The sequence below is a fragment of the Halichoerus grypus genome, chromosome 13, assembly GCF_964656455.1.
Source record: "Halichoerus grypus chromosome 13, mHalGry1.hap1.1, whole genome shotgun sequence".
NCBI classification, from domain to species: Eukaryota; Metazoa; Chordata; class Mammalia; order Carnivora; family Phocidae; genus Halichoerus; species Halichoerus grypus.
The window spans coordinates 76,846,534-76,871,608 of record NC_135724.1 but is presented as its reverse complement, the minus strand read 5'-3'; the positions used below and the strand labels follow the sequence as shown (position 1 = coordinate 76,871,608).

Below are 25,075 nucleotides of genomic sequence, written 5' to 3'. Positions count from 1 at the left end.
CGAGCAGGGAGCCCGATGTGGGGCTCGATCCCAAGACCCTGAGATCATGACCTGAGCCGAAGGCAGTCGCTTAACCAACTGAGCGACCCAGGCGCCCCTGAAAAGATTTTCATTACCCCCCAAAAGAAACCAAGCTCCCCCTTGGCAATCATTAGTCCTTAGCCCCCTCCTCAATAATGCTGCCATTTATCCATCCCCTTGGATGTGCCAGGCCCCGCGCTCTGATCCTTCTCATGGTGACTCCACAAGGTAGGGACTGTTCTTGTTCCCATCTTCCAGATGACAAAACTGAGGCCCATAGAGGTGAAGTCACTTGCCTGCATTACTCAGCTAGGAGGTGATGGAGCTGGGATTTGAACCCACATGGAGCCTGTGCTTGACGGATCTCACACCTGAATTGGGATGTTTCCCAAACTCCAGTCACTCTTCTGTCACCTTGAGTACTTTTCATAGTCGTGAATCACCTAGACTAATATTTAGTTAATACTGAATTTGAACTGGCTTCACTTTTTTTTTAATATAACACCTTTACTGAAATATAATTCACATATCCTGCAGTTTGCTCTTTGAAAATATACAATTCAGTGGGTTTTAGTACGTTCACAGATTTGTGCAACCATCACCGCAGTCACCTTTAGGACATTGTCCTCATCCCAGAAGGAAGCCGTACCTATTAGCTGCCACCCCCTCATCCCCCGCCCCCCACCCCCAGCCCTAGGCAAATACCATTCTGTTTTCTATGAATTCACCTGTTCGAGGAACCTCAGACAAAGGGGATCATATGCTATTTGTCCATTTGTGTCTGGCATCTTTGACTCAGAGTTCAAGGTCCATCTGTGCTGTCCTGTGGGTCCGAACTCCATTCCTGTTTATGGCTGGATCACGCGCCGCTGTCTGGATGGACCACATTTCAGTTATCCATCCGTCGGTTGGTTCATTTCTACTTTTTGGCGCCTGCGAACACTCCCGCCCCCTTATCGTCCCGTTGTACTGGTTTGAGTTCATCCTCTACCTGCACTTACTATGTATTTGTTTTCTGACAAATTGCAGGATCTCGGGGCTCTTGATCCCTTTGTTCCACTCCACGATGTCGGTGCAAAACTGATGCTCAGTCCCTGTTTGCTAACAGAGTGAGCGAATGAGTGGGAGAGTCAAGAGCCCCGTATGGGAGACAGACATACGCCCAACCACCTGACCCCAGGAAGGAGTGGGTGATGAGTCTCCCCTGGCTTGGTTGTGGGGGAGCCAGAAAGGTCAAGGTACAACCGAAGCTGGGTCTTGACGGGGGGAGTAGGAGTCGGTCAAGTAGGGAGAGACAAGAGGGGCCCCCAGGCAGACGGCCCAGTCGGGGCATGGTGCAGCTGTGATTTCTCGTCCCTGCTACATCATTCCCGGGGTGGGGGTGGGGGCCACCCCTGTGCTCTCAGGATGGCTCCTTGTCACTGAGCAGAGAGCAGGGCTCAGAGGGATAACGCAGAAGTCAGTCACAGGGGCAGAGTTCCCAGGGCCAAGTCGCACTGCACCCGCCCCAGAGATCTGGTGATTCCTGAATGCCCGGCCCAGACATGTGCACCCGGGTTACCGCAGGGCTTCTGGATCCAGATTTACAGGCGCTTTCCCTCTAGATTCTGCCTCAGGAGCTGCAGCCGGAGGGCAGGCCGGGCAGGGACGGGGAATTAGCCACAGACTCGGAGGAAGGAGGAGGCGGCTGTTGCATATTCCAGCCTGCCCCTGCCTGTCCAGTGTTGCAAGCAAAACCACTGGTCTTGATTTTGATGTGAAATCTCACCAGTTTTATATGTTGGAGAAAAAAAATTTTTTTTTTTTTTTTTATTTAGGTGCTGGTGAAGGCAGGTGGGTGGGTCAGGCCACACCCAGCCGCCCTCCATTAACGCACGGGGGATGGGCAGGCCTGTTGCACACACATCACCTTGATGGATCCTTGCCACAACTCATGGGGAAGCTGAGGCTGGGGCAAGTGAAGCCGCTTGGCCCCGGGCTCATACAGGGGATAGGAGCCACAGGTGGGACTCAATCCAGGGCTGTCGGACTCTGGGGGCATCAGAAATGCCCCGAGTATCCTCCAGAGGGTTTTCTAGCTGCAGTTGCCCTGTTCCATCCCTCCTCCCTGCATCCCTGTCCCTTGTTCCTGGCCATCCACCTGACAATAAAATAGGCACCATTTAGGGAAAAAAGAAAAAAATTGAAAAAGGAAAGAAAGGCCCCATGTTCCTTGTGCAGTGCTCAAAAGTGACCACGAGAGGGCGAGATGGAGGTGATCTAGTTCCAACATTCCGTGTTATTTTTAGTTTTTAACCCCTTCTGCCTCAAGGCCTTCACTCTGAAAAAGCCAAGTCTTCTGGCACCACTTAGATTTTCTTTTAACACATTCCACTGATTTTGGTACACGTGTTGCTCAGCTCCGTCCTCCATTAGGTCCCTTGCCGGTTTCTATTTCACTAGCCTTGCATCAGGGCTGAGATGGGGACATTCTCCTGCAGCCCGCACAACCCCCGCCGCCCCACTTATCTTCATGGGTGATGTTTCTCTTCTGAAGAAATTACTTTTTGGGAGAAAAAGAATTCTGTTTTTATTTTCTACCCAAAAGGAGTGCGGCATATGTGTGTGTCTGGGGGATGGGCCCATAATGAGAGCCCTATGAATATAGAAATGGCATTTCTGACTTAAGCAGAAGTATTTCCAGAGATGCTGAAGCTCCTCCTTGAACACGAATTCTCTTGAGAAGAGGAACGTTTGGTCATATTTCAAGACTTGGTGCCATGCCACCTCCTCTAAGAAGCCCTCCCAGGTTGCACCCTTTCCTGTGAACTCCAGGCCCTTTAGCCCCCAGTGCTGTAGTGCTTCTCTCCGGTAGACCCTGAGCTCCCTGAGGGCAAGGACCACGCCTCATTCAATGTCCCCACTGCTCCACAATTAATCCGCAAGGCTTTTGGTGCCTGAGCACTTGTAATCTGCTAGGGGCTTTTGTGACACCACCTCACCTCACCCTCACAACAGCCCTGCGAGGGAAGGAATTATTATCAGCCTCTTTTTACGTCTGAAGAAACCGAGGCGCAGAGAGGAGAAGCATGTTGTCTGGGATGATGCTGTGGGCAGGGTTGGAGTCAGGGTCTGAACCCAGGCTTGTCTGATCGCAGATTCCTGCTCGAGATAGCTCTGCACCCCGCCTTCCTGCAGGTGCTCAAGCAGGGCTCCAGGAATTAGTGTGGAGGGAGCTCTCCAGCTGGGGTCTGAGGGCTGCTGGGCATGCACTTGCCCTTCCCCGCTGCCCCCCCCTTTTCTTCTCCTTCTCCAAAAGCTTATTGGAATATAATCTGTGTGCCATGAAATGCACTCATTTTAACTCTACAATTTAGTAATTTTTAGTGAACTTATAAAGGTGTACCACCAGCTCCAGGACATGTTCATCACTCCTGAAAGAAAGCCCCTATCCATTAGCAGTCACTTTCCACGCTCCCTGCCCCCCGACCCCCCAGCCCCTGGCAACCACGGACCTACTCTCTGTCCCATCAGTGGAATCACAGAGCACGTGCTGTTCCCGGCTCTTTCCCGGAGCAGGGGGTTCTTGCTGCAGCCATGTTGTTGCATGCATCCTTGTGCTTCTGTCCCCTTGTGCTGGGCGGGCCCCTTCTCGTCCATGGCCATCTTCCTTGCCTCCCCCCCAACCCGGACTGCCCCTCCTCATGGTGGACAGAACCCGCTGGGGCCTGAGGGGCTGTTGCCAGGTCAGGCTGGGCGCGAAGGGATGAAGAATGTTCTGCTTTCCACCCTCCCCCCTCCCCCCTGGCCCCAGTTGTGTGTTTTAAGTGATTTCAAATATCCTACAATTGATAATGCCCTGTGGGTTGGTTCTGCCCTGGCCAGATGGGCTCAGAGGTGCTTTTTTGGGGGGAGATAAACCCCCAACTTGATGGGCTGACCCCAGCTTGGGGTCCTACTAGCCAGGGTGCTGAACTCAATCTGCCACTAGCCGATCACGGCTGAGGTGTTTTGAGCCCCCAGCCCTGAGCACTTTACACATGTTACTTCATTTGCTCTTCCCGGTGCCCCTGTGGGGCAGGCACCGTCCTCACCCCCATTTTACACTGGGGAACCGGGGCACAGAGAGGTTAAATAACCAGCCCAGTATCACACAGCTCGCTAGTGCTGGGATAATGACTGGAACCCGGGCTTGTCCACCTGCAGCCTCTACACCCTTCACTGGCGCCCCGGGCTGCCTCTCTGCAACCTGCTCTCCCCTCCCTGGGTCTCAGTTTCCCCCTTGGACAGCCTTCTGCTCCGTCTGTGCCCTGATTCTTTCAGAGGTTGTCAGCTTCTGGAAGACGGGGGCATGTGTATGGCTTCCCTGGGTCCCTTCGGTGGCTGACAGGGTGCTGTGCACACAGTAGGTCTGTTCTCGGCGTGTTCCGGGCACGCAGATGCAAGTGTCATTTCCTTGTCCGCGGCACTAGTGCCGGGAGAAGTGGGAGTTCTCAGCCCTTCGGGGAATGGGCGCAGAGCACCTGCTAAGTGCTGGGCTGTGTGCCAGGGTCTGCCTGTGGAGGGCACACAGCCCCGTGGAGGAGATCGGCTCTCACCACACCGAGCGTCCTAACATACTCGGAGAGGGGGCTAGTGACTCATGCTTGGAGGGCTTCCTGGAATCATGCGTTGGGCTTGGAAGATGATCGAATTTCCGCAGGCCCCTCTAGTGTCTCAGGTGGGGGCCGTGTCAGCGCCATCTCTGTCCACCCCCTGGCACAGAGCCTGGACCCAGCAGGTGCATAGGGAGCATGTGACAGATGAGTGGGCTCTGTTTCTACAGGGTCATCGATTCCTATGCCTAGAGGGCCGGGGCATGGTCCACACCTGGGTTGTGGAGAGCAGGAGGAATGTGCCGGATCTGGTCCCCAGGCAGCACCCTCCTGTTCTGCTGTGTCCCCACAGGACCGCAGGCCCATGGGCGAGGCGGGCCTATATTTCTAGAGGAGCTGGGAATCTGCATTTGCTACATGTAGTTCTTCTGAGGCTTACTCATTAGCAGCTGTATTCAAATAAAATAACATAGTGTGCCTACCTTCCCACCCAGCGCCCCAACAAAATCATGCCTGCCTGGGGGGCTGCCGGTTTTCCATCTCCCTGCGCGAATGCTGATGGCAATTTTAATAAGCTCCCGTCCCTTTTGGGAGGTTTCTGCTAAGCTCTGATCTCTCCGGAGGGCTGCATGATTGTTGTACATTCAGTCGGTGTTTGAGTGGTTGAGTGACATTAATAAGAGTTGCCCCAGGACCTACTGTGGCCAGGCGTTGCCCGGCCCTTGGGCACCAGGGATTGAAGGAGGAATTACGGAGAAGCAGCGCGTTCAGCCAGAGGAGGTGCTCTGGGATCCCGCATCTGGGGGCCACCCTTAGCCCAGGCTGGGGGCTGCCGGAGGGGCGGGATGGTTAGATCTGAAGCCAGAGAGCTCAACTCCAGCAGGAGGGAACCGGGCGAAGAGGAGCGGGAGTGTCCTTGTTTTCTAGGCCTGCCATAAGGACCCACCATATCCTTAGTGGCTCAAAAACAATAAATACTTGCTCTCTCAAAGCTCTGGGGGCCAGAAGTTTGAAATCAGGGCATCGGCAGGCCCAAGCTCCCTCTGAAGATGCTAAGGGAGTCTCCCTTTTTGCCTCTTCCAGCGTTTGGTGGCTCCGGGCCCTCTGTGGCTTGTGGCCGCCTGGCCCCGGTCTGTGTCTCTTCCATGTGGTTGCATCTTCTCTTCTGTTTCTTACAGGGATACTTATTAGATTTAGGGTCTTACCCGGGTAATCCTGGATGAGCTCATCTCAAGATCTTTAACTTGATCACATCTGCAAAGACCTTTTTCCAAATAAGGTCGCATTTACAGATTCTGGGTGGACGTATCTTTTGGGGGCCACCATTCAACCCACCGCAGGGAGGAAGACAGCTTCTGACTGAGGAACAGCATGGGCAAAGGCCCTGTGGGTGCGTGGCTCACGGGGTGGGGGAGGGGCTGGTGTGGGGTCAGGTGGGTGAAAGGCAGGCAGGGGCCTGGGGTGGGAGAGATGGGAGCCAGGGATAGGAAGACGTTCCAGGTGTGTGTGGGGGGGTGCCTTTGTCACGTGCGTGCAGGTAGCACCCCCTGCCAGGTGGAGATGGGTCCCCTACTAGGGCCTGACCCAGACTCAGTATAGGTCACTTCTGGCCTAGAGTCGGGGGTGCTGCTCCCGGGGGCATGTCCTGGGGACTGTGACCATCTCCGGGCTGGGCGAGCGGGGGTTTGGGGGACTCCAGCTTTCGTGCCTGCCCACTCCCACCTGGCTGGTCTTGGGTCAGCTCCGTCTGCATCTCAGACTTGCCAGGTCCGGCTTTTTCACTTTTTTTTTTTTTTTTTCTTCCCACCCCTGCCCCGGGCTCTGTTGTCTCTCTTCCTCCTCCCCACCCCTGCCCTGCTCTCTCCCCAACTGTGCTCTGTTCTCTGTGTCCCTGACTGCCGCATCCTCCCGTTGTGCTTTTCAGAACTCGGCCAGAATGACCCTCTGACTCTGCCGTCAGCCAGTCAGTCAGCGAGCTGGGCCTGGCCCTCCAGCTGTACCGTCAGCCAGTCAGTCAGCGAGCGGGGCCTGGCCTTCCGGCTGTACCGTCAGCCGGTCAGTCAGCGAGCGGGGCCTGGCCCTCCAGCTGTACCGTCAATTAGTCAGTCAGCGAGCGGGGCCTGGCCCTCCAGCTGTACCGTCAGTCGGTCAGTCAGCGAGCGGGGCCTGGCCCTCCAGCTGTACCGTCAGTCGGTCAGTCAGCGAGCGGGGCCTGGCCCTCCAGCTGTACCGTCAGTCGGTCAGTCAGCGAGCGGGGCCTGGCCCTCCAGCTGTACCGTCAGCCGGTCAGTCAGCGAGCGGGGCCTGGCCCTCCAGCTGTACCGTCAGTCGGTCAGTCAGCGAGCGGGGCCTGGCCCTCCAGCTGTACCGTCAGTCGGTCAGTCAGCGAGCGGGGCCTGGCCCTCCAGCTGTACCGTCAGTCGGTCAGTCAGCGAGCGGGGCCTGGCCCTCCAGCTGTACCGTCAGTCGGTCAGTCAGCGAGCGGGGCCTGGCCCTCCAGCTGTACCGTCAGCCGGTCAGTCAGCGAGCGGGGCCTGGCCCTCCAGCTGTACCGTCAGCCGGTCAGTCAGCGAGCGGGGCCTGGCCCTCCAGCTGTACCGTCAGCCGGTCAGTCAGCGAGCGGGGCCTGGCCCTCCAGCTGTACCGTCAGCCGGTCAGTCAGCGAGCGGGACCTGGCCCTCCAGCTGTACCGTCAGCCGGTCAGTCAGCGAGCAGGGCCTGGCCCTCCAGCTGTACCGTCAGCCAGTCAGTCAGCGAGCGGGGCCTGGCCCTCCAGCTGTACTGTCAATTAGTCAGTCAGCGAGCAGGGCCTGGCCCTCCAGCTGTACCGTCAGCTGGTCAGTCAGCGAGCGGGGCCTGGCCCTCCAGCTGTACCGTCAGCCGGTCAGTCAGCGAGCGGGGCCTGGCCCTCCAGCTGTACCGTCAGCCGGTCAGTCAGCGAGCGGGGCCTGGCCCTCCAGCTGTACCGTCAATTAGTCAGTCAGCGAGCGGGGCCTGGCCCTCCAGCTGTACCGTCAGCCGGTCAGTCAGCGAGCAGGGCCTGGCCCTCCAGCTGTACCGTCAGCCAGTCAGTCAGCGAGCGGGGCCTGGCCCTCCAGCTGTACCGTCAATTAGTCAGTCAGCGAGCAGGGCCTGGCCCTCCAGCTGTACCGTCAGCCGGTCAGTCAGCGAGCGGGGCCTGGCCCTCCAGCTGTACCGTCAGCCGGTCAGTCAGCGAGCGGGGCCTGGCCCTCCAGCTGTACCGTCAGTCAGTCAGTCAGCGAGCGGGGCCTGGCCCTCCAGCTGTACCGTCAGTCAGTCAGTCAGCGAGCGGGGCCTGGCCCTCCAGCTGTACCGTCAGTCGGTCAGTCAGCGAGCGGGGCCTGGCCCTCCAGCTGTACCGTCAGCCGGTCAGTCAGCGAGCAGGGCCTGGCCCTCCAGCTGTACCGTCAGTCGGTCAGTCAGCGAGCGGGGCCTGGCCCTCCAGCTGTACCGTCAGCCGGTCAGTCAGCGAGCAGGGCCTGGCCCTCCAGCTGTACCGTCAGCCGGTCAGTCAGCGAGCGGGGCCTGGCCCTCCAGCTGTACCGTCAGCCGGTCAGTCAGCGAGCGGGGCCTGGCCCTCCAGCTGTACCGTCAGTCAGTCAGTCAGCGAGCGGGGCCTGGCCCTCCAGCTGTACCGTCAGTCAGTCAGTCAGCGAGCGGGGCCTGGCCCTCCAGCTGTACCGTCAGTCAGTCAGTCAGCGAGCGGGGCCTGGCCCTCCAGCTGTACCGTCAGCCGGTCAGTCAGCGAGCAGGGCCTGGCCCTCCAGCTGTACCGTCAGCCGGTCAGTCAGCGAGCGGGGCCTGGCCCTCCGGCTGTACCGTCAGCCGGTCAGTCAGCGAGCGGGGCCTGGCCCTCCGGCTGTACCGTCAGCCGGTCAGTCAGCGAGCGGGGCCTGGCCCTCCGGCTGTACCGTCAGTCGGTCAGTCAGCGAGCAGGGGCACTGGCTGAACCTTCAGCTGTGCCCTCAGTTGGGGCCAGGCCCCCGACTGACGGTCAGGCGGGCAGTGAGCAGCCGGGACCCATCGCCTGCCGGATGTGGGGTACCAAGAGCTGATGAAGCCACAGGCCTGCTTTTGAAGAGCTTTGAAGTTCACCCCATGGTTTCCTCGGCTGCTGAGCTCAGCTCTCCCCCATGGTGTTCAAGCGGGTTTCCTGTCGGCCGCTCAGCCCGGCACTGGGTTGTGGGGCTGCTGTGCGGTGCAGATGGGCCCAGGGGCCTGGAGGGTGGGAGCCCGGCTCTGAGCCAAGGCCTCTGCCAAGGGCTGTACCCCTCCCTCTCCTTGGAGCGAGGGAGCAGGCCTGCCTCAGGCACGGCTCCCGGGTCGTGCGGTCACTGTGTGCCCATCTCTGGGGCTGACCTAGGCTGGGGGGTGGGAAAAGGAGGCCCCGGCTCTGCCTTGTGGCTTAGTAGCCACTCACCTGGGGCAACTCCCTTCGCCTCTTGGGAGTCTTGGTTGACTCATCTGGCTGGTGGATGATAATGCCCCCCCCCCCACCCATGGAAATGCTGTATGAATGAAACTGGATATTTTGGTGTCATTATACCTCACTGAATTTGCAAACCCTGAAATGCGGGGATAATCCATCCCATTTTACAGAAGGGGTAAGTGAGGCTCGGGGAGGTAGACGGACTTGCCAAGATCAATCTTTTTTCGAAGGAAACATCCAAGAAAGGTCACCTTGGGTGGGCCTCAGATGTGCTGTAATTTGCATTTTTAACCTCTGCAAATGGATGCTCCTCGCACACCCCCACATCCTGCGGCTGGTAGATGGTGACTCTGGGAACCCGTTTCTCCCTTCCTCGGCAGCCCCCACCACCCACAGATGTGGACCGAACCCAGAACTTGTGTTTGGGAGGCCCAGGCTCCAGGTTTGGCTCAGTTTCCAACTTGCTGTGTAACTTTGACCAAGTCCCTAGCCTTCTCTGGGCCTCAGGTTACCCCCTCTGTAAAATGGGGACAACCAGGCCCTCCTTCCAGGGCTAGATGCTTAGCTGAGCCAGAAGGAACTTGATCGGAGCCAGGAGGGCCTGTGTATACTGATGGGATCCATCTGAGTTGACTTAGTTCCTTTCCATGTGAGGAGTTGGATGGGGGTGCGCCCGCTCGGTGTGTGGTCTGGGGGAGGAACCATGCACCCTCGTGCTCTCACAGTCACACACTGAGACACACACACACACAAGCACACACACAGACCCTTTCATACAACACATTCGCACACAGTTACACACACACACACACACACACACACACACACACAACACACACACACACACACACACACACAGCCTCTTCCTGCCACACCATTAAGAAACCCTCCCTGCCCAGAGCACCCGGAGGCAGGGAGAGCCCAGGGGTCCGGACAGCTCAGCTGGGTTTGGGAGGAGCCGCCCCTGGACCCGCCCCCCCCCTCCCCGCCCCACGAGCCATCCGAGATGTTCCGGGCTAGGCTCACGGGACCTGAGCAGTGACATCCCCACCCCAGAGGTGGCCGTGGCCATCAGCGGGGCGTCTGGCCGGTCCCCTGGCTGCCAGCCGGCCTCTGAATGATTCATGCCGCCTTGAACTTGACTCCGGCGTGACCAGCCGAGCGGGAAGAGCCGCCCCCTCCAGAGAAAAACTGGAAGTGTCCACGGTGCTGGCAGCACACCCCCAGGGCGCCTGAAATGGAGTATTATTACTGCCCCAGCTTGCTGAAGCTCTTACGGTACCTCTGGGTGAGTGTCCTCTGGCCGGCTGGGCGTGTACTTTCTTTTTCTTCTCCTGCCTCATGCCGCGTTGGGGCTCTGTCTGGCTAGCAGAGTCTCTGTTTTCTTGCCAAAGGGTGGATGTTTCAAGGCAGAGTGTTGGGGAAAGGGTTGGGGGTTTGGTTTGGGAGGCGGAGCAGGCTTAGAAGAGCACAGAGTCCAGGCCGTGGCGATCACTGGCCCCCGGGAGCCGGTCACAAGTGGCCTCCCCTCCGGTCCTCGGGAAAACAAGAAAAACAGGGACAGCGCTAGGGAGGTTTTTCCGAAAGTGATATTTCTTTGATTTAAAGGACTAGTCTTTATTCTGACATTATATCCCTCTCGCCTTTGTGTGTGAAAACATCCTGTCTTTCATGAGATGAAAAGAATAGATTTCACTTTTCTTTCAATGAACTTAGTAAGCAAAAGTAAAAAGTTAGAATCCTTGCATTGCGTTCTCTCCTCTATATAACAGAGGGAGAAAGAAAACCCACAGCTTTTTCTGGTGACATGCCAAAGTCGGGGAACCCAAGCGGAAGCGCTTTGTGGGCTACAGCGTGCTTTTTCAGATTCAGTTCTGACTCTGACGTGCTGTGTGTGACCAGGGAAGTGGCTTCCCCTCTCTGGGCCTCTGTTTCCTCATCTGTGAAACTGTGGCGTGGGGGCAGTAGGCGATGGGGAGTTACTTGACATCAGGGCTCTGTGAACAGAGGGGCTTAGCAGGGAATTGTCCTGAGTGGGTCTTAGAGTTTTCCAGAACATTTACCACCAGGTTGAGAACGCCCAGAAGGGAAAGACTTGGGAAATATTATTTATACCCCTGCCGAATGTTTGCAAATATTTCAGATGCCTTCTCACCCAGGGAATTTTCCGGAGCTCCTAAAAATACAACTTTAGGAAACGATTGTTCTACACCCATCTCTCCCCCAACGTCTGTGGTCCCTCCCCAGTCTCCTGGAGCAGTTGAAAAACAGGAGACCCTCCTGATCCATATCCTGTGGTCACATTTTATTTATTTATTTATTTATCTATCTATCTATCTATCTATTTTTAAAGATTTTATTTATTTATTTGACAGAGAGAGACACAGCGAGAGAGGGAACACAAGCAGGGGCAGTGGGAGAGGGAGAAGCAGGCCTCCCGCTGAGCAGGGAGCCCGATGTGGGGCCCGATCCCAGGACCCTGGGACCATGACCTGAGCCGAAGGCAGACGCCTAACGACTGAGCCGCCCAGGCGCCACCCTTGTGGTCATATTTTAAATGCAAGGCAACATTTATTGATTTTAGTTTTTTTAATTATAAAAATAATACAGACATGGGAGAGAACTTGAAAAATCCTGAAGAGCATGCATGAAGGAAGAAATTAAGTCACACATAATCATTTGTATTTTTGAATTCTGTCCCCCACAGGGTCCTGATGACCTTGATGTGCCCAGGTCTGTGTCAGGCTCTGGGCTTGCTGTTAGGGAGGCTGTGATATAAGAAATACATATTTGGACTTCCTTTCCATTTCTGGCACAAAGTTCCTAAAACCCTGGAATTTCCTGAGTGATAAGGAGCAATAAAGGTGTCTTGATGTTATGTTAATGAGGTGACTTTTGGACCCCACCTAAGGATGGGGGCTGGTTGCCAGGGGAACCAACCCTGTGATTTGAAGATTAGAACTTTCAGTCCCACCCATGACCTCCAGGGAGGGGAGAGGGGCTGGAGGTTGAATGAATCGCCAATAGCCGGAAGATTTAATCAATCATGCCTATGTAATGAAGTCTCCATAAAAAACCCAGAAGGACCCCGGGGAGGAAGGGATGCTTTTGGGTTGGTGGACACATGGAGATCGGTAGAGAGGTATGAGCTAGCTCAAAAACACGGAGCTCTGCACCCTCTCCCCATACCCTGCCCTGTGCATCTCTTCCATCTGGCTGTTCACAAGTTCCATCCTTTTATAATGAAGTGGTAAGTAAAATGTTTCCCTGAGTCCTGTGAGCCGCTCCAGCAAATTAGTTGAATGCAAGGAGGAGGTCGTGGGAACCCCCGATCCAGAGCCAGGTGGCCAGAAACACAGGTGACAGCCGGGACTTGGGATTGTCGTCTGAAATGAGGGGGCAGTCTTGCGGGACCGTGCCCTTAACCTGTGGGATCAGATGCTGCCTCCAGGCTGATGGTGTCAGAATGGAGCTGAAATTATAGGACACAATTGTTTGGGGAGTGTTGGAAAAAAACATGCACGTTGGAATTGGTGTCAGAATCAGAAACACAGAGATGACTGAGCTATGATCCCCATCCCCGGGAACTTGGAGCGTGGTGTGGGCGCTGGCCACATCAGCATCCAGATACCAGCTTAGGTTCACTTAACACACACTTACAGATGTCAGATGCTCAGCAGGCAGGGGTGAACAAGCTAGATGTGGTCCCTGAACCTTGTGGGGACACAGGCCCCGCACAAGGAATTGGAAAAAAGACCCGCATGTGTGAGGATGAGGTCGTGCCCAGAGCTGTGGAGGACATGGGCTCATCCAGGGTGGGGGGTCTGGGAGAGCCCCCCCCTCCCCGGGGGAAGCTGAGCACCAGAGGATAGGGAGGAACTGGCAGGTGATGCTGGGGGTGGGGGAGGTGTGCATGTGCAGCGGGCTGGGGTGGGCGTGGCAAAGGGCAAGCGCCTTCGGCATGGTCAAGACCTGTCCCAGGAACCAGCATAAGCTCAGCCTGGCCGGTGGGAGGTGGGAGGGTGGAGGATGTTGTCAGCGTCACAGGGGCAGCTGTGGGGGACAGGTGGACGGAGACACAGCTCTGGCTCTGCCCCCACCTGTGGGTGACCAGATCCTGGAGTATTGAGACGCCATGTCTTCTCACTGCTGGCTTTGCACTTACCCACAATCAGTCTGTCCCTCCGCTTTGCCGAAGACAGCCTGGCACGCCTATAACAGGATTAGCCCGGTGTCTGGAACATTAAGCTGGAAACTCTTGCTTGTTGAGCTTCTGAGAAAGCTTGGTATGTGGAAAATCCTCAGGCTTCAGAACTGGACTGTAACAGAGCCAGGTGGCATTGGGCAGGCCCCTTCACCTCACTGGACCTCAGCTTCCTCATCTGTGAAGTGGGGACATGCCATCTTCCTCATTTGCTTGCTGAGACATTCCTGCGAAACTTTTAGCTTATTTCTGAAGCCTAGAAGCTGCTCCTTAGCAAATGTTAGCTCTTCCTCTTCCTTGGAAACCTACGGTCAGATTGAGAATGACCAGCTAACCACTGGTGACTGCACAGGGCCCGGGGGGGTGGGGGGTGGGGGGTGGGGTTCTCTCCCCATCTCTGCCACAGAGTTGCATTCCTCCCCATTCATTGTCCCATTACCATATATTTTTTTTTTTTACAAAAGATTTTATTTATTTATTTATTTTTTTAAGATTTTATTTATTTTAGAGAGAGTGCGGGGGTAGCGGAGAGAGAGAGGGAGAGAGAATCTTCAAGCTGACTCCTCAGTGAGCATAGGGTCCTATATGGGGCTTGATCCCAGGACCCTGAGATCATGACCTGAGCCAAAAACAAGAGTCAGACACTCAAGACACTGAGTTGCCCAGGCGCCCTCATTACCCTAATTTTTATTTATTTATTTATTTATTTTTATTATGTTATGTTAATCACCATACATTACATCATTAGTTTTTGATGTAGTGTTCCATAGAATACTTTTTTAATTTATAGAAACGTCGCAGAGATAGTAGGGGAGTTCCTGATACCCTTTCACCCAGCCCCCCCACCCCCCCGCCCCATGTTAGCATCTTACTCTACCCACCATACATTTATCTAAGGCAAGAAATTGGTGTGACACTCTTAACGAAACGATTAACTAACTTTCCTCCAGGCGTCCGGGGGCAGTTTTGACCTTCAGGGGACATGTCTAGTGAGGTTCTTTGTCACAACTGAGGGGAGTGGGGGAATGCTCCTGGCTTCTGGTGGGTGGAGGCCAGTGATGCTGCTAACCATCCTGGAGTGCATGGGCTGGCCGCCCAGCTCCCAAATGCCACCACGGGGAGTGATCCGGAAACATCCACAGCCCTGAGGCTGAGAAAACCCTGCCTGTACTTTGCCTTTAAGTTTCACCCTTAGCAGGGGCCAGGCTAACTGCGGGCTGGTCCAGTGAGTGCTTGCCCCCTGAGAACACGGACATTTGCCCGCACCACTTAAAAACACCTTGCAGACATGATGCTTAATGGCTGCTTAGTATTCCCACTTGTCACCAGCCTTGATTTCTTAGCCGTTCTCCCATGGCTGGACAGCAGGCACTCCCAGGCATTCGCCATACACACCACTTCGTTGTTCTCAGCCTTAAATCTTACCTGTTTCAGTTTTTATTTAAAATTCCAGTTAGTTGACACACGGTGTGATCTTAGGTGCGGGCATACAATACAGTGATTCGACACTTCCGTGCATCCCCCCCCCCCCCCCCCCCCCCCCCGCTCATCACGACAAGCGCACGCTCAGCCTTAAATCTTTATTTACTTTTCAGGTTCTTTCCTAAATCCACTTCCTGGGGGGCCAAGCGTGGGCCGCCACAGGTTTCTGCAGACTTATCATCTGTTGGTGGGACGTCGGTGGCTTCCTGTCGGTGGCCCGAGTCCGCCACATAGCTGCAGTTCTTTCTGGGGGGAGAAACTGCCCACCCCCACATCAGGCCCTGTCGCCGGCCAGCATTAGCTGGGAGGTAGGGGATGGAGACTGTTTCTGTTTCACATCATTAGTAACTGTAGCTGGTGGCTGAGCCACCGTGGCTCTTTTCAGTTACTTAATCTCCTTTGTTGCTGGGATAACCTAGCCAGATGGTCCCAAGGCTGGTGGCCTTTTGGGGGGCTTTGACATCAGGCTGCTTGCTTGAGCTTGTCATTGACAATAGTAGTGGCAGTACTGGTAATAATAATAATTTTTTTAAAGATTTTATTTATTTATTTGACAGAGAAAGCACAAGTGGGGGGGCAGGGCAGAGGGAGAGGGAGAAGCAGGCTCCCCGCAGAGCAGGGAGCCCGACGCAGGGCTCGATCCCAGGACCCTGGGATCACGACCTGAGCTGAAGGCAGACTCTTCACTGACTGAGCCACCCAGGCGCCCCTGTAATTAAGAATAATAATTATAATGGCCATCAGCACCACCACCATTCGTACCAAGCACTTAAAATATCCTGGGCTTAGTGCCTTTCATGGATGTCTCATCCTATCCTCATGAGAACCCCATGGATAGATTTCATGATCACCCTTGTTCTGCAATTAGGGAAACTGGGGCCCAGAGAGGTTAAGCAGCTCATCCAAGGTTCCCCAGCTGGAATTGTCAGAGCCCGTGTATGACGGAGCCCAGCTCTCCCTGTGTGTCACTTTAACTACTTCACGGAGCCTGTTCTTCTGGTTTCTCAGAGGGGAAACTGAGGCGACTTGCCAGCCTACGGGAAAGCTCTTTATTCACCAAGCTTTGCAAGGTGGACGGTGAGAGAAGATTGTTGCACTGGGCCATGCTGGGCTCTGGAGGAAGGGAGCCCTGGCTTGGAATCCCAGCTTCGCCAAAGGCACGTCCCATGACTGCTCTGGGCCTCAGTTTCCTGGTCTGTAAGTAAAGGTGGTCAGCCCCACCTTGCAGGGCTGTGCTGAGGATCAGCTGAGATAAGGGACATTAGTATCCTTGGAACAAGGCTGGACTTGGAATGGGTGCTCTGTCTATAGATGTGCTTCTTTGGGGGTTGGAGACACTTCTGATATATGGCCGAGACACCCTGGACCCCCCACCCCCCAACACACACAGACTTCCCCAGGCCTGCTGAGCCTGGGAGGCTGACTTACGGAGGACCGCCTGCCTCTCCTCTGTGTCACTCACAGCGAAGGGGGTTACCAGAAGGTCACTTCTGGTAGCTTCTTCAGGAAGACGCCATGAGACATGGAGGCCGAGATCAAGGTCGGCCCCCGTGCTTTTGTGTGCGGGTTCCTCGCCTGCTCCTTCCCCTCCAGGGTCGGTGGTGCAATGGCCCGGTCTCCTTGGAATGATGGGGAAGACCATTTTGTTTCTCCTTGTGGTTGGTTGTCAAGCTTTATCTCCCCACACTGACTCCACGACCAGATTTTTTTTTTTTAATGGAAAAATGTCCAGATGTCTCAGTGTGGTGAGATTGGCTATTTTTTGCCTTGGGCTTCCTTGCTCCTGGCTTACGTCGCCACATCCTCAGTCAGTCTCGTCACAGCCTCTAGGAGACAAGGCTGCTCGTGTCCAGGTCTTTTTCCTCCAGGCTCACCCACAGGTGGCATCGTGACAATCCTCATGACAACCCCAGGAGGTGGGTATTATGGTTATTTCACATTTGAGAAAACAGAAATTCCAAGAGGTTGAGTACCGGCCCGATACTAAAAAGCCCGTAAGGGGCGGAGCTGGGATTTGAACTTGGGAAGTCTGACGTTGAAGCTCACGTGCTGAGTTCACTGCTGAGTCCCCAGCCCTTGGCAGGGCCTGGCATCTACTGGTGGCCCGCTAGACATGGGCTGATGGACCACCCGACTGACCCAGTGCGTCAGAGGGGTTGTGAGGATGAGCTGACTGTGAGCTTCAACGTGGTGCCTGGCGCTCAGCACAAGCCCGTCGACCATCACCATTGCTCCTGTTATGTTTATTTTACTAGCTTCTGAATCTTAGATCTGGGTGCCTTCAGGGTGTGCCAAGGGCCCGGTTTGGCCTTGCAGTGTTTGTGGCTGAAATAGGAGAACTGGCTATTTTTGTGCTGTTTGAGTTGGGCTTGGGGGTTGGGCCACAGGACAGCCTGCGTCATGAGAGGTTTGCGCCTGACTTGGGCTGTGAGCATGAAGCCAAGTCGCAGAGGAGAGAACAGGGTCTTGGAGTCAGGCTCTCCCGGCTTCTGATCCCCGCTGAGCCACTTACGAGCAGAGCGTGGGGCGTTGGGCAAGTCTCTTAACCTCTCAGAAAGTCAGTTTTGCCATCCGTAGAGTGGGGCTAATGATAACATGTCCCTCCTGGGGTGTCCCGAGGACTCTACGAGGTAATGCAAACTAAGCCGACACATAGTAGGTCTTGAATAAGTGTTCGCACCTGATGCCACCTAGACTAATAGGCCCTCGATTCAGTTCAGTTAAACGCATGTGCCGGGCCCTGATCTAAGTGGGATACATCAGTGAACCACAAGATGGGCAAAGACCGCTGCCTCAGGGATCAACATTCTAGTGGGTTCAGGCAATGAACGATGGGCATGATACATAAGAACCTGGATACCCTGTCAGGGGGTAGAGGGTGCTGAGGAAAGAAGGAAGTAAGCAAGTAAGAAGGCTCAGGAGGACTTAGATGGGTGGGGCTGGGGGGGGTGTCTCCCTGAGAAAGTGGCATTTTGAACAGAGACTTTGGAGGAGGGGAGGGGATAGGCCAGAGGAGCTTGAGGGAAGAGGTGGCAGCCAGTGCAAAGGCCCTGGGGTCCGAGTGTGCCCAGGCACTTCTGTGGACCTGGAAGGAGTCCAGGGTGGCTGCAGAAGAGTGAGTGAGGGGAGGAGAGTTGGCAGTAAGGTCTGCAGGGACTTGAGGCCACTTGAAGGAATTTGCCTTGTGCTGGGAAGGTGACAGAGCGGTGGAGCGGTGTCGCTTCAAGTGACACAATCTGGCTTGGGTTTGAATGGATCCCTCCACTGCCATGCAGGGAGCACACTGGAGCAGGACCCGGCAGGAGGAGGGAGCACGGCGAGGGGCCACTGCAGGTGTCCAGCTGGGAGACGTGGTGGCTCAGACCAGGGGCAGCAGAGCAGGCGGGGAGAAGGGGGCAGGTTCCGGGTCTGTTTTGAAAGTCAAGCCACAGGATTTGCTGATGGATTGGATGTGGGATGGGGGGGAAAGAGAAGAGCCCTGAAGACACTGAGGGCTTGGGGCCTGACCATTGGAAGGATGGAGCCCACTGACTTCCATGAGGAAAACGGAAGGTGGGTGCGTCTTGGGAGGCAGATCAGGGCTTGGCTTTGGACTTGGAGAGTGGAGAATGTCTGTCAGACCCCCGTGTCATTCCCCATCCTCTCCTCAGCCTTGCTTTCCCCTTCTATACAATAGGAAGGGTAATTCCTGCCCTGCCTGTGTCTCACGGGAGTTGAGGCTTGGGTGAGCATTTTAAACGACCTCCCCTGAGGGTTCAAATGCCAAGCCCACATGGTAAGATTCTTTAGCCCCTTAGATACTTCCCCGCATTTCTGAGCCCCCAGGAGGAAGCTCCCAGAGCTGTTAGAGCGCACGCAGGCCCTGCTGACTTCCACTGTAGGGTTTGCGAGAATTCACCTGCCACATCCGTCATTGTGACAGTTGCTGACTCTTTCCCCACCTGTTACGGCCCCTCCCGGCAGGACCACCATCCCCTGTCTGTCTGCACGACCCTCAGCATAAAATGGAAAGAGAACCCTGTGATGCTGGGGGCTCCCCAGGCTTGCAGGGCCCCTCCCGGGTCCTCGGTGGGTCTCAGCCACCCTCCCGTGTCTTTAGGGGCCACGCGTGCTGCCGGCTGAAATGAAGCCTGCTCTGGGATGGAGTGCTTTCAGGCTGGCAGCCCTGGCTGTCCCACAGGACCCGTTGCTGAGTTGCAGACATTCCACAGCTTCAAGCAGTTGGAAGGGACATACCAATTCTGTGACGGCCAAAAGGAATGATAAATGCAGGGTAGAACCTCTGGAGGGGTGGGCATATGGGCAAAATACATCCGGGAGCCAGGAGTCCCAAGCGTGATTGCTGTGTGACCCCAAGGCAATTCCTCTCCCTCTCTGGGCCCCAGTTTCTCTATTAGCATAATGAAGTATTGGACTGGATTCACCTTAAAGTTTTTTATTGTGCACAAGCTCCCAATTCTAGGGGTCCAGTAAAGAATGGAGCTTCGGGGTCGGATGAACCTGGATGGACCTGGGTTGAAATCCCCCCTTTCCTGCTGTGTGACCTTGAGTGAGTGGCTTCATGTCTCTGAGCCTCAGCGGTCTCTCTGGGGATGAGAAGTCCCCCTTTCTCAATGGGGATTATGTGAGCATCTCATTGCAGAGACCAGTAGGGGGAGCACCTGGCACGCAGTAGGCACTCAATAGCTGGGAGCTGTTCGCCTTTTTTACATTGCTTCCCACGGCTGTTACATGAAAAGACGTGGCTCAGGACGTTCACGGCTGCCTCAGTAGCAGCATGATTTCCAGATTGAGACACTAGAGGGCGCTCTTGTTCTAACAAATCGCCTTGAGCAGGGGTGGCCTTTTTAAAAGCCGGGCAGGGCTGCAACCTTTACACACCTGAGTGCGTGTAAACCTTTGCAGCGAGGCAGGTGCCTGAATTGTCCCCATGTTGCAGATGGGGACGCTGAGGGAAACCTGACTTGTCTGAGGGTCGCACGGCAGGGAGGCCTCAGAACCAGGTTTCTGGGGCAGGACATTTTCACCTGGAGCCCACGGCCTCCCTCTGCACCCCCAGGTCTACCAAAGTTTGAGTTCCAAGGCGCTCGAAGCCTGAGAAGTCATGAAAACTGTTGCCACTCAGATTAGTCTTGGTGGGGTGAGCCAGCCAGCTCCTGGCTCCTGGTTATTTCAGTCCAGTATGGAGAAGGGGGTATGGTGTGGAGTCTGAATGATCGACAGGGGTTTGGGTCAGTTTTGCTAAATCCTAGGATGTTGGTGCTTGGAGAGAAATTGCACCTACTTTTTTTTTTTTTTTTTTTTGGTAGCAAATCTGGCTTCAGACCATTAGTAATGGAAGAATGAAAAACTTAATGCAGGCTAATACCCATTCTGCCACCCACTTTTGACCCTGGCAGGCAAAAAAAGGGCTTTCTCCAGAGCCGCAAAGGGACTTGGAGTTGGGACTTTCAAGCCGAATGAATATCTGGTTTCCATGTTGGAGGTGGCACTGATATGTGGGGAAGCAGCCTGGGAGCCAGGATCCTGGGGTGTGGTCCCAGCTGTGTGACCTGGCGCCAGTCACTGCCCGTCTCTGGGCCCAGCGTCTTCATCTCTGAAACGCAGTCATTGGCTTGTCTCAGAGTCGGCTTGCTGTGCACGTGTACGGAGTGCTTGCTCTGGGCTGGGCCCCCAGCTGGGTCTTACAGCCTGAGTAGGACCAGAGAGGGGAAGGGCACTGGGGTGGCAGGACCCGCACATGCTTGCACGGGGTGAGTAAGGCCTTGGGTTCCTCTTCCTCTGGGAGAGGTGGGACATTTGAGGGTGTCTTTATTTGCATCCTGAAGGTGACAACGTAAATATTTCCTCAAGGGGGAGGTAACGTATGCATGAGAAGGTCGTCCAGAGTTGTTTCCGATAATATCTTGCTTAAAAAAAAAGAAAGAAAGAAAAGATCTTGCTTTCTTTTTAAGAAAACCCATTATTTTATGTAGAAACTCGGAGGTAGGGAGGGAAGACTGTTTGCAGATGTATTGTTTAATGTCATGTCGATATTTTGTATTGAACATATATTCATAAAACATAAGCATGTTCATGTTAACCTCATTATATTACAGTTATACTATAAACGTGTAATACGGTAACAGGAGATGTTTGTGTATGTCTTCCTGTGGGGCCGGTGTATATGCTTGACAGGATGGCCGTATCAAAATACCACAGCCCAAGGGGCTTACATGGCAGGAATGTATTTCTTCTCAGTTCTGGAGGCTCAAAGTCCCAAGATCTAGGTGTCAGCGGGGCTGGTTTCTCCTGCTGGCCTCGCCCTTGCCTTGCGGAGGGCTGCCTTCTCCCTGTGTCCTCACGCCGTCTCCCTTTTCTGCCCATGCACCCTGGCGTCTCTGTGTGTGTCCAAATTCCCTCTTCTTAGGAGGATACCGGTCAGATTGGATGGGGGCCCACCCCAAATGGCTTCATTTTAACCTAATCCCCTCTTTAAAGGCCCTGAGCCCAAATACAGTCACATTCTGCGGTCCTGGGACTAGGGCTCCAGAGTACAGATTTTGGGGAAACACACACAGTTCAGCCCCTAGCAGTCGGGCACCAGGCAAAGTAGGTCGCATTGCTTTATTTTATCCTCACGACGGTCCTGGGAGGGAGATGCTATTATTATCCCCATTTCACAGATGCTGAAACTGAGGCTCAGAGGTAAAGTGGCTTGCAGAGGATCCCACAGCTGCTCAGCAGTGGAGCTAGGATTGGATCCCCTACTGTCTTGCCTTGGAGCCTTCTCTGTGTCAGTTTATGTTTATAATTTGACTTTAATCCTGACGATGCCTCTTTTAAAAAGTCTTTCACATTCCGTGTGACTCTGGACTCTGCCCCGTCCTTGTTGTAAGTGCAGTTGGAAAAGACCCAGACGGGGAGGGAAGGCCCTCCCCGGACCCCGGTGTTGCCCCAGCTCAGTGGCCTGTTGGCCACCTTCCCAGGGGGGCGTGCCAGGGGCCCACCTGCTCCCTGCTCTGCCCCTGACCGCCCGTGTTTGCCGAGAGCAGCCTGGGCCCATGAAAGCAGCCTTTGTCCTCTAGTTCATTCCTCCTGGAGGGATGACCTAAGTCCTGCCTTGGGAACAAAGCGTTGACCTGCCGGATGGGTTCAGGGCAGCCCCAGTAGCCTGCAGGGTCTCCCAGGCTACCCGGGGAGCAGGCAGCCTTGGTTACAGGGCAGCAAATTCGGTGGGCTCAGGAAAGCAGCAGAGCCCCCTTGCGCCTGAGTGCTGGGGCTGGGGCGGGGGTGGGGGTGGGGCTTCTGTGTGCACAGAGCTTTACAGTTTATAAAGTTGTCCCATGCTTTCTGGCTTAGTGGATCCTCTCGGATCATGCCAGATCCTCGGGGCAGGGACTCCGATAGGCAGGAATCAGTTGTCTTGAGGAACGACTCCAAAACATGGGGGTGGGAGCAGACCACTATTGATTACGCTTATAGTATGTGGTGGGTCAGGAAATGGGGCAGGGCTCGGTGGGGACAGCGGCTCTGTGATACTTGGAGGTCAGCTGGGAGCCCTGAATGGCTGTGGGCTGGGATCATCCGGAGGCTTCTCATCTCACTGTCCGGGGCCTGCGATGATTCGGGAGCCAGGCTTTTTTTGGGACCGTTGAGCGGGCACCCAAATGCGGCCACTGCAACTTGCTTCCGCACAACACGGCAGCGCAGGGCGCCCCGAGCAGGTGTTGCGGCCCAATGGTGTTGTGATGGACACAGCGTCCCTTCTGCTGTTCCCTGTGGATCGAAGGAGATTCAGGGGCAGGGACATGGACCCCACCTTTCAATGGGAGGAGAGCCAAGCACTTTCGCAGCCATGTTTCAAAGGAAAGGTGCCTCGGTGTTATTTATTGAGCACTTACTATGTGCCAGGGTTTCAGACGGGTGAACCTATGGGATCCTCCCCACAGCCCCAGGAGCGGGTGGATTCAAAGCCTGTTGTTTTCCCGACATGGTTGGCTGGAGAGGGCGGGGGAACCGAGGGCAATCAACAAGGCTGTTGGCAGTTCGGTGGTGCACTTGCCACAGTCGGAAGTTGTGGGCTGACTCTTTTTTTTTTTTCCCTTCCTTCTCTAAACTTAGAATATTCCTTGAGTTCTTGAAAATTCTCACTTAGGTGTCTGATTCATCTCGTCCCCGCTCACCCATGCTTGCCTTTGGTGCTCATCTTGAGCAGTTTCTCTCCCTGAGTGCCCCCCCCACATCCCGCCCCCGTAACCCCTTCACCCCACGGTGGCCCCGTGGGGAGGGTGCGCTGCACACTTCCCAGCTGCCTGCCTCTCTTGGGGCTTTTGAGGAACCATCAGGTGGGGCCTTGTGGTCCCCATGGAGGAACCAAGGCCCCACTCACCCTGTGCGAACACCTGGGGCTCTGTTCCTCCAGAGTCCAGCCTTGGGTCTCCCTCATCCATCTTCAGGGCCCGACATTCAGTAGGCGCCCAGTAGTTGTTGGGTGAGCTGAACTCACCAGAGATGAAGGAGGGAAGAACACTGGCTGGTCAAGGGCAGAGGTTCTCTCTTAATGCACATCCCCTGACACACAGCAGGCGCTCAATAAGTGCTCATTGTACCGAACGAATGAAGGAATGACGGGTGGATGAGCCTGAGAGCCGTGACTATGCCAGGTATTTGTGTCCTTGTCACATAACACAGCACTTGACCCCCATTCGCGCTTTTGATGAACGTCCAGTGGAATGAATGAGTGAGTGAGTGAATGAATGAAAAGAGAAACGTCTTGTTTATTTGTTTCCCCACTTCCTAGAACCTAGGGCTTGGTATACAGTAGGTGTTCAATAAATGTATGTTGGTGCTCAATGAATAACAAATGAATGGGTGAACAAATGAAACTTTGTGGGGTTGGGGGAAGGTAGGGCCCGTATCTCGTTGACTTCTTCCCTCAGGTCGTAGTACAGGGCCAGGCATATAGCAGGTGCTCAGCAGATGCTTCCTGGGCTGCTCCGACCTTCGTAGGAGTGTCCGTCCCTGAGAAGGCTTGAGAAGGGAAGGCTGGCTGGGTGGACCTCGCCTGTCTTGATTTGCCCCCTGCCCTGCCCGCCGGGCCCCGCTGCAGACTTCTCCTGTTGTTCCAGTCTGCATAGGTGGACAGGAAGTCCCCGAGAGCCTGCCTGAGAGCCGCTTCCCGATTTTCTTCATGCCGGGCTGGCCTTGAGTGGGACCAAGGCACAACTCCGAGTCCCAGCGTCCTGACTGTGGAACAGTACCGCCCGAGACCCCTCTTCCTGACCAGGAGAGCGGTTTCTATCCCAGTGCCGCACCTGGCCAGGGCAGCCTGGGAGAATGTTCTACACAGAGCCAGCCCCCAAAATCACCTGGTGCTCACACCGGCCAGGCAGGTTAACCCCCCAGCAGCTCAGCATCAGGCACAGAAGAGAGTCAAGGCTTTGGGGCCCGAGGGAGCAGGGTTCAAATCTACCTCTTTAAGTAAATGGGCGGAATAAACCTTTTTTTTTCCCCCCAGGGTTCTGTTTCCCAATCTTGGCTACATGTCTGTTGCTTTTTCAAACTCCGTGTGCCAAGGCCGCACACTCCCAGAGATAGGATTTCAGCAGATTCCCAGCAAGTGTGCTTTACGAACTGCCTGCCCCGGTTGAGGTCAGGAGGCAGCATCTCAGGCTGGGTTCTCGAGAAGCAGAGCTTGAGACAGGGATTCACGTGTGTGGAATTTAGTGGTGGAGAGGTTGAGAGTCGGCCCGATCCCCGGAGGAGTCTGGGAGGGTGAACAGCACCACAGAGATGAGTCCCACCTTGGAGCAGCCGGGCGGCTGTTGCCCGGTTGGCTGAGGTCTGTTGTTGTGGCCGTCGGCACCCCAGAACCTGGGGGATGGGTGCCCCAGCCCGTCCAGGGAACCCGGGTGGGCAGCGCTGACAGCATCTATGGCAGCCGGCCGGGCTTGAGGGTTACTGACTCAACACAGCCAGACAGCATAGAGTCGTCAGCGCTTAATAAATAGTAACGTGGTAAACATGAAAATCTGTTCAGGAGATGCAAGTGGATAAATGAGCATTAACCATGTTGTTCGTCCCTCAAGCCCATGAGGTGCTGGGCTCGCGGTGTGGGTGCAGGGGCACGGCCCCCACATTCCCTGCCTCCAAGGAGGGGGGACCCCCTCATAAATGGGCACACGTGCGATTGCACCATACCTGGAACGTCTCCACGCACTGAGGTGAGATTAGGAAGAAGGAGAAAAGTTTTAAGACAAGTGATGTCCAAATGTTAAAATATAAGTAGTTTTTTTTTTTTTAATTGAAAAAGCGATACGCACACACGGTAAACATTTCCAGCAGCGCAAAATAGTGAAGTAA

General features: G+C 55.1%; 1 protein-coding gene across 5 annotated transcripts in view; it reads left to right on the top strand.

Moving 5' to 3' along the window:
- Nucleotides 1-25,075, top strand: part of KIAA1671 (KIAA1671 ortholog) — a 188,978-nt gene that overhangs the window by 83,208 nt on the left and 80,695 nt on the right. The window contains exon 1 of one of the 5 annotated variants that reach the window (XM_078060844.1): nt 10,083-10,333. The exons of the other annotated variants lie outside the window; for them this stretch is intronic. Within the exon in view, the coding sequence (XP_077916970.1) occupies nt 10,283-10,333 (51 nt within the window). The 5' untranslated portion in view covers nt 10,083-10,282. Of the gene's footprint in view, nt 1-10,082; nt 10,334-25,075 lie in introns of those variants that run through there. 5 annotated transcript variants of the gene reach the window in all.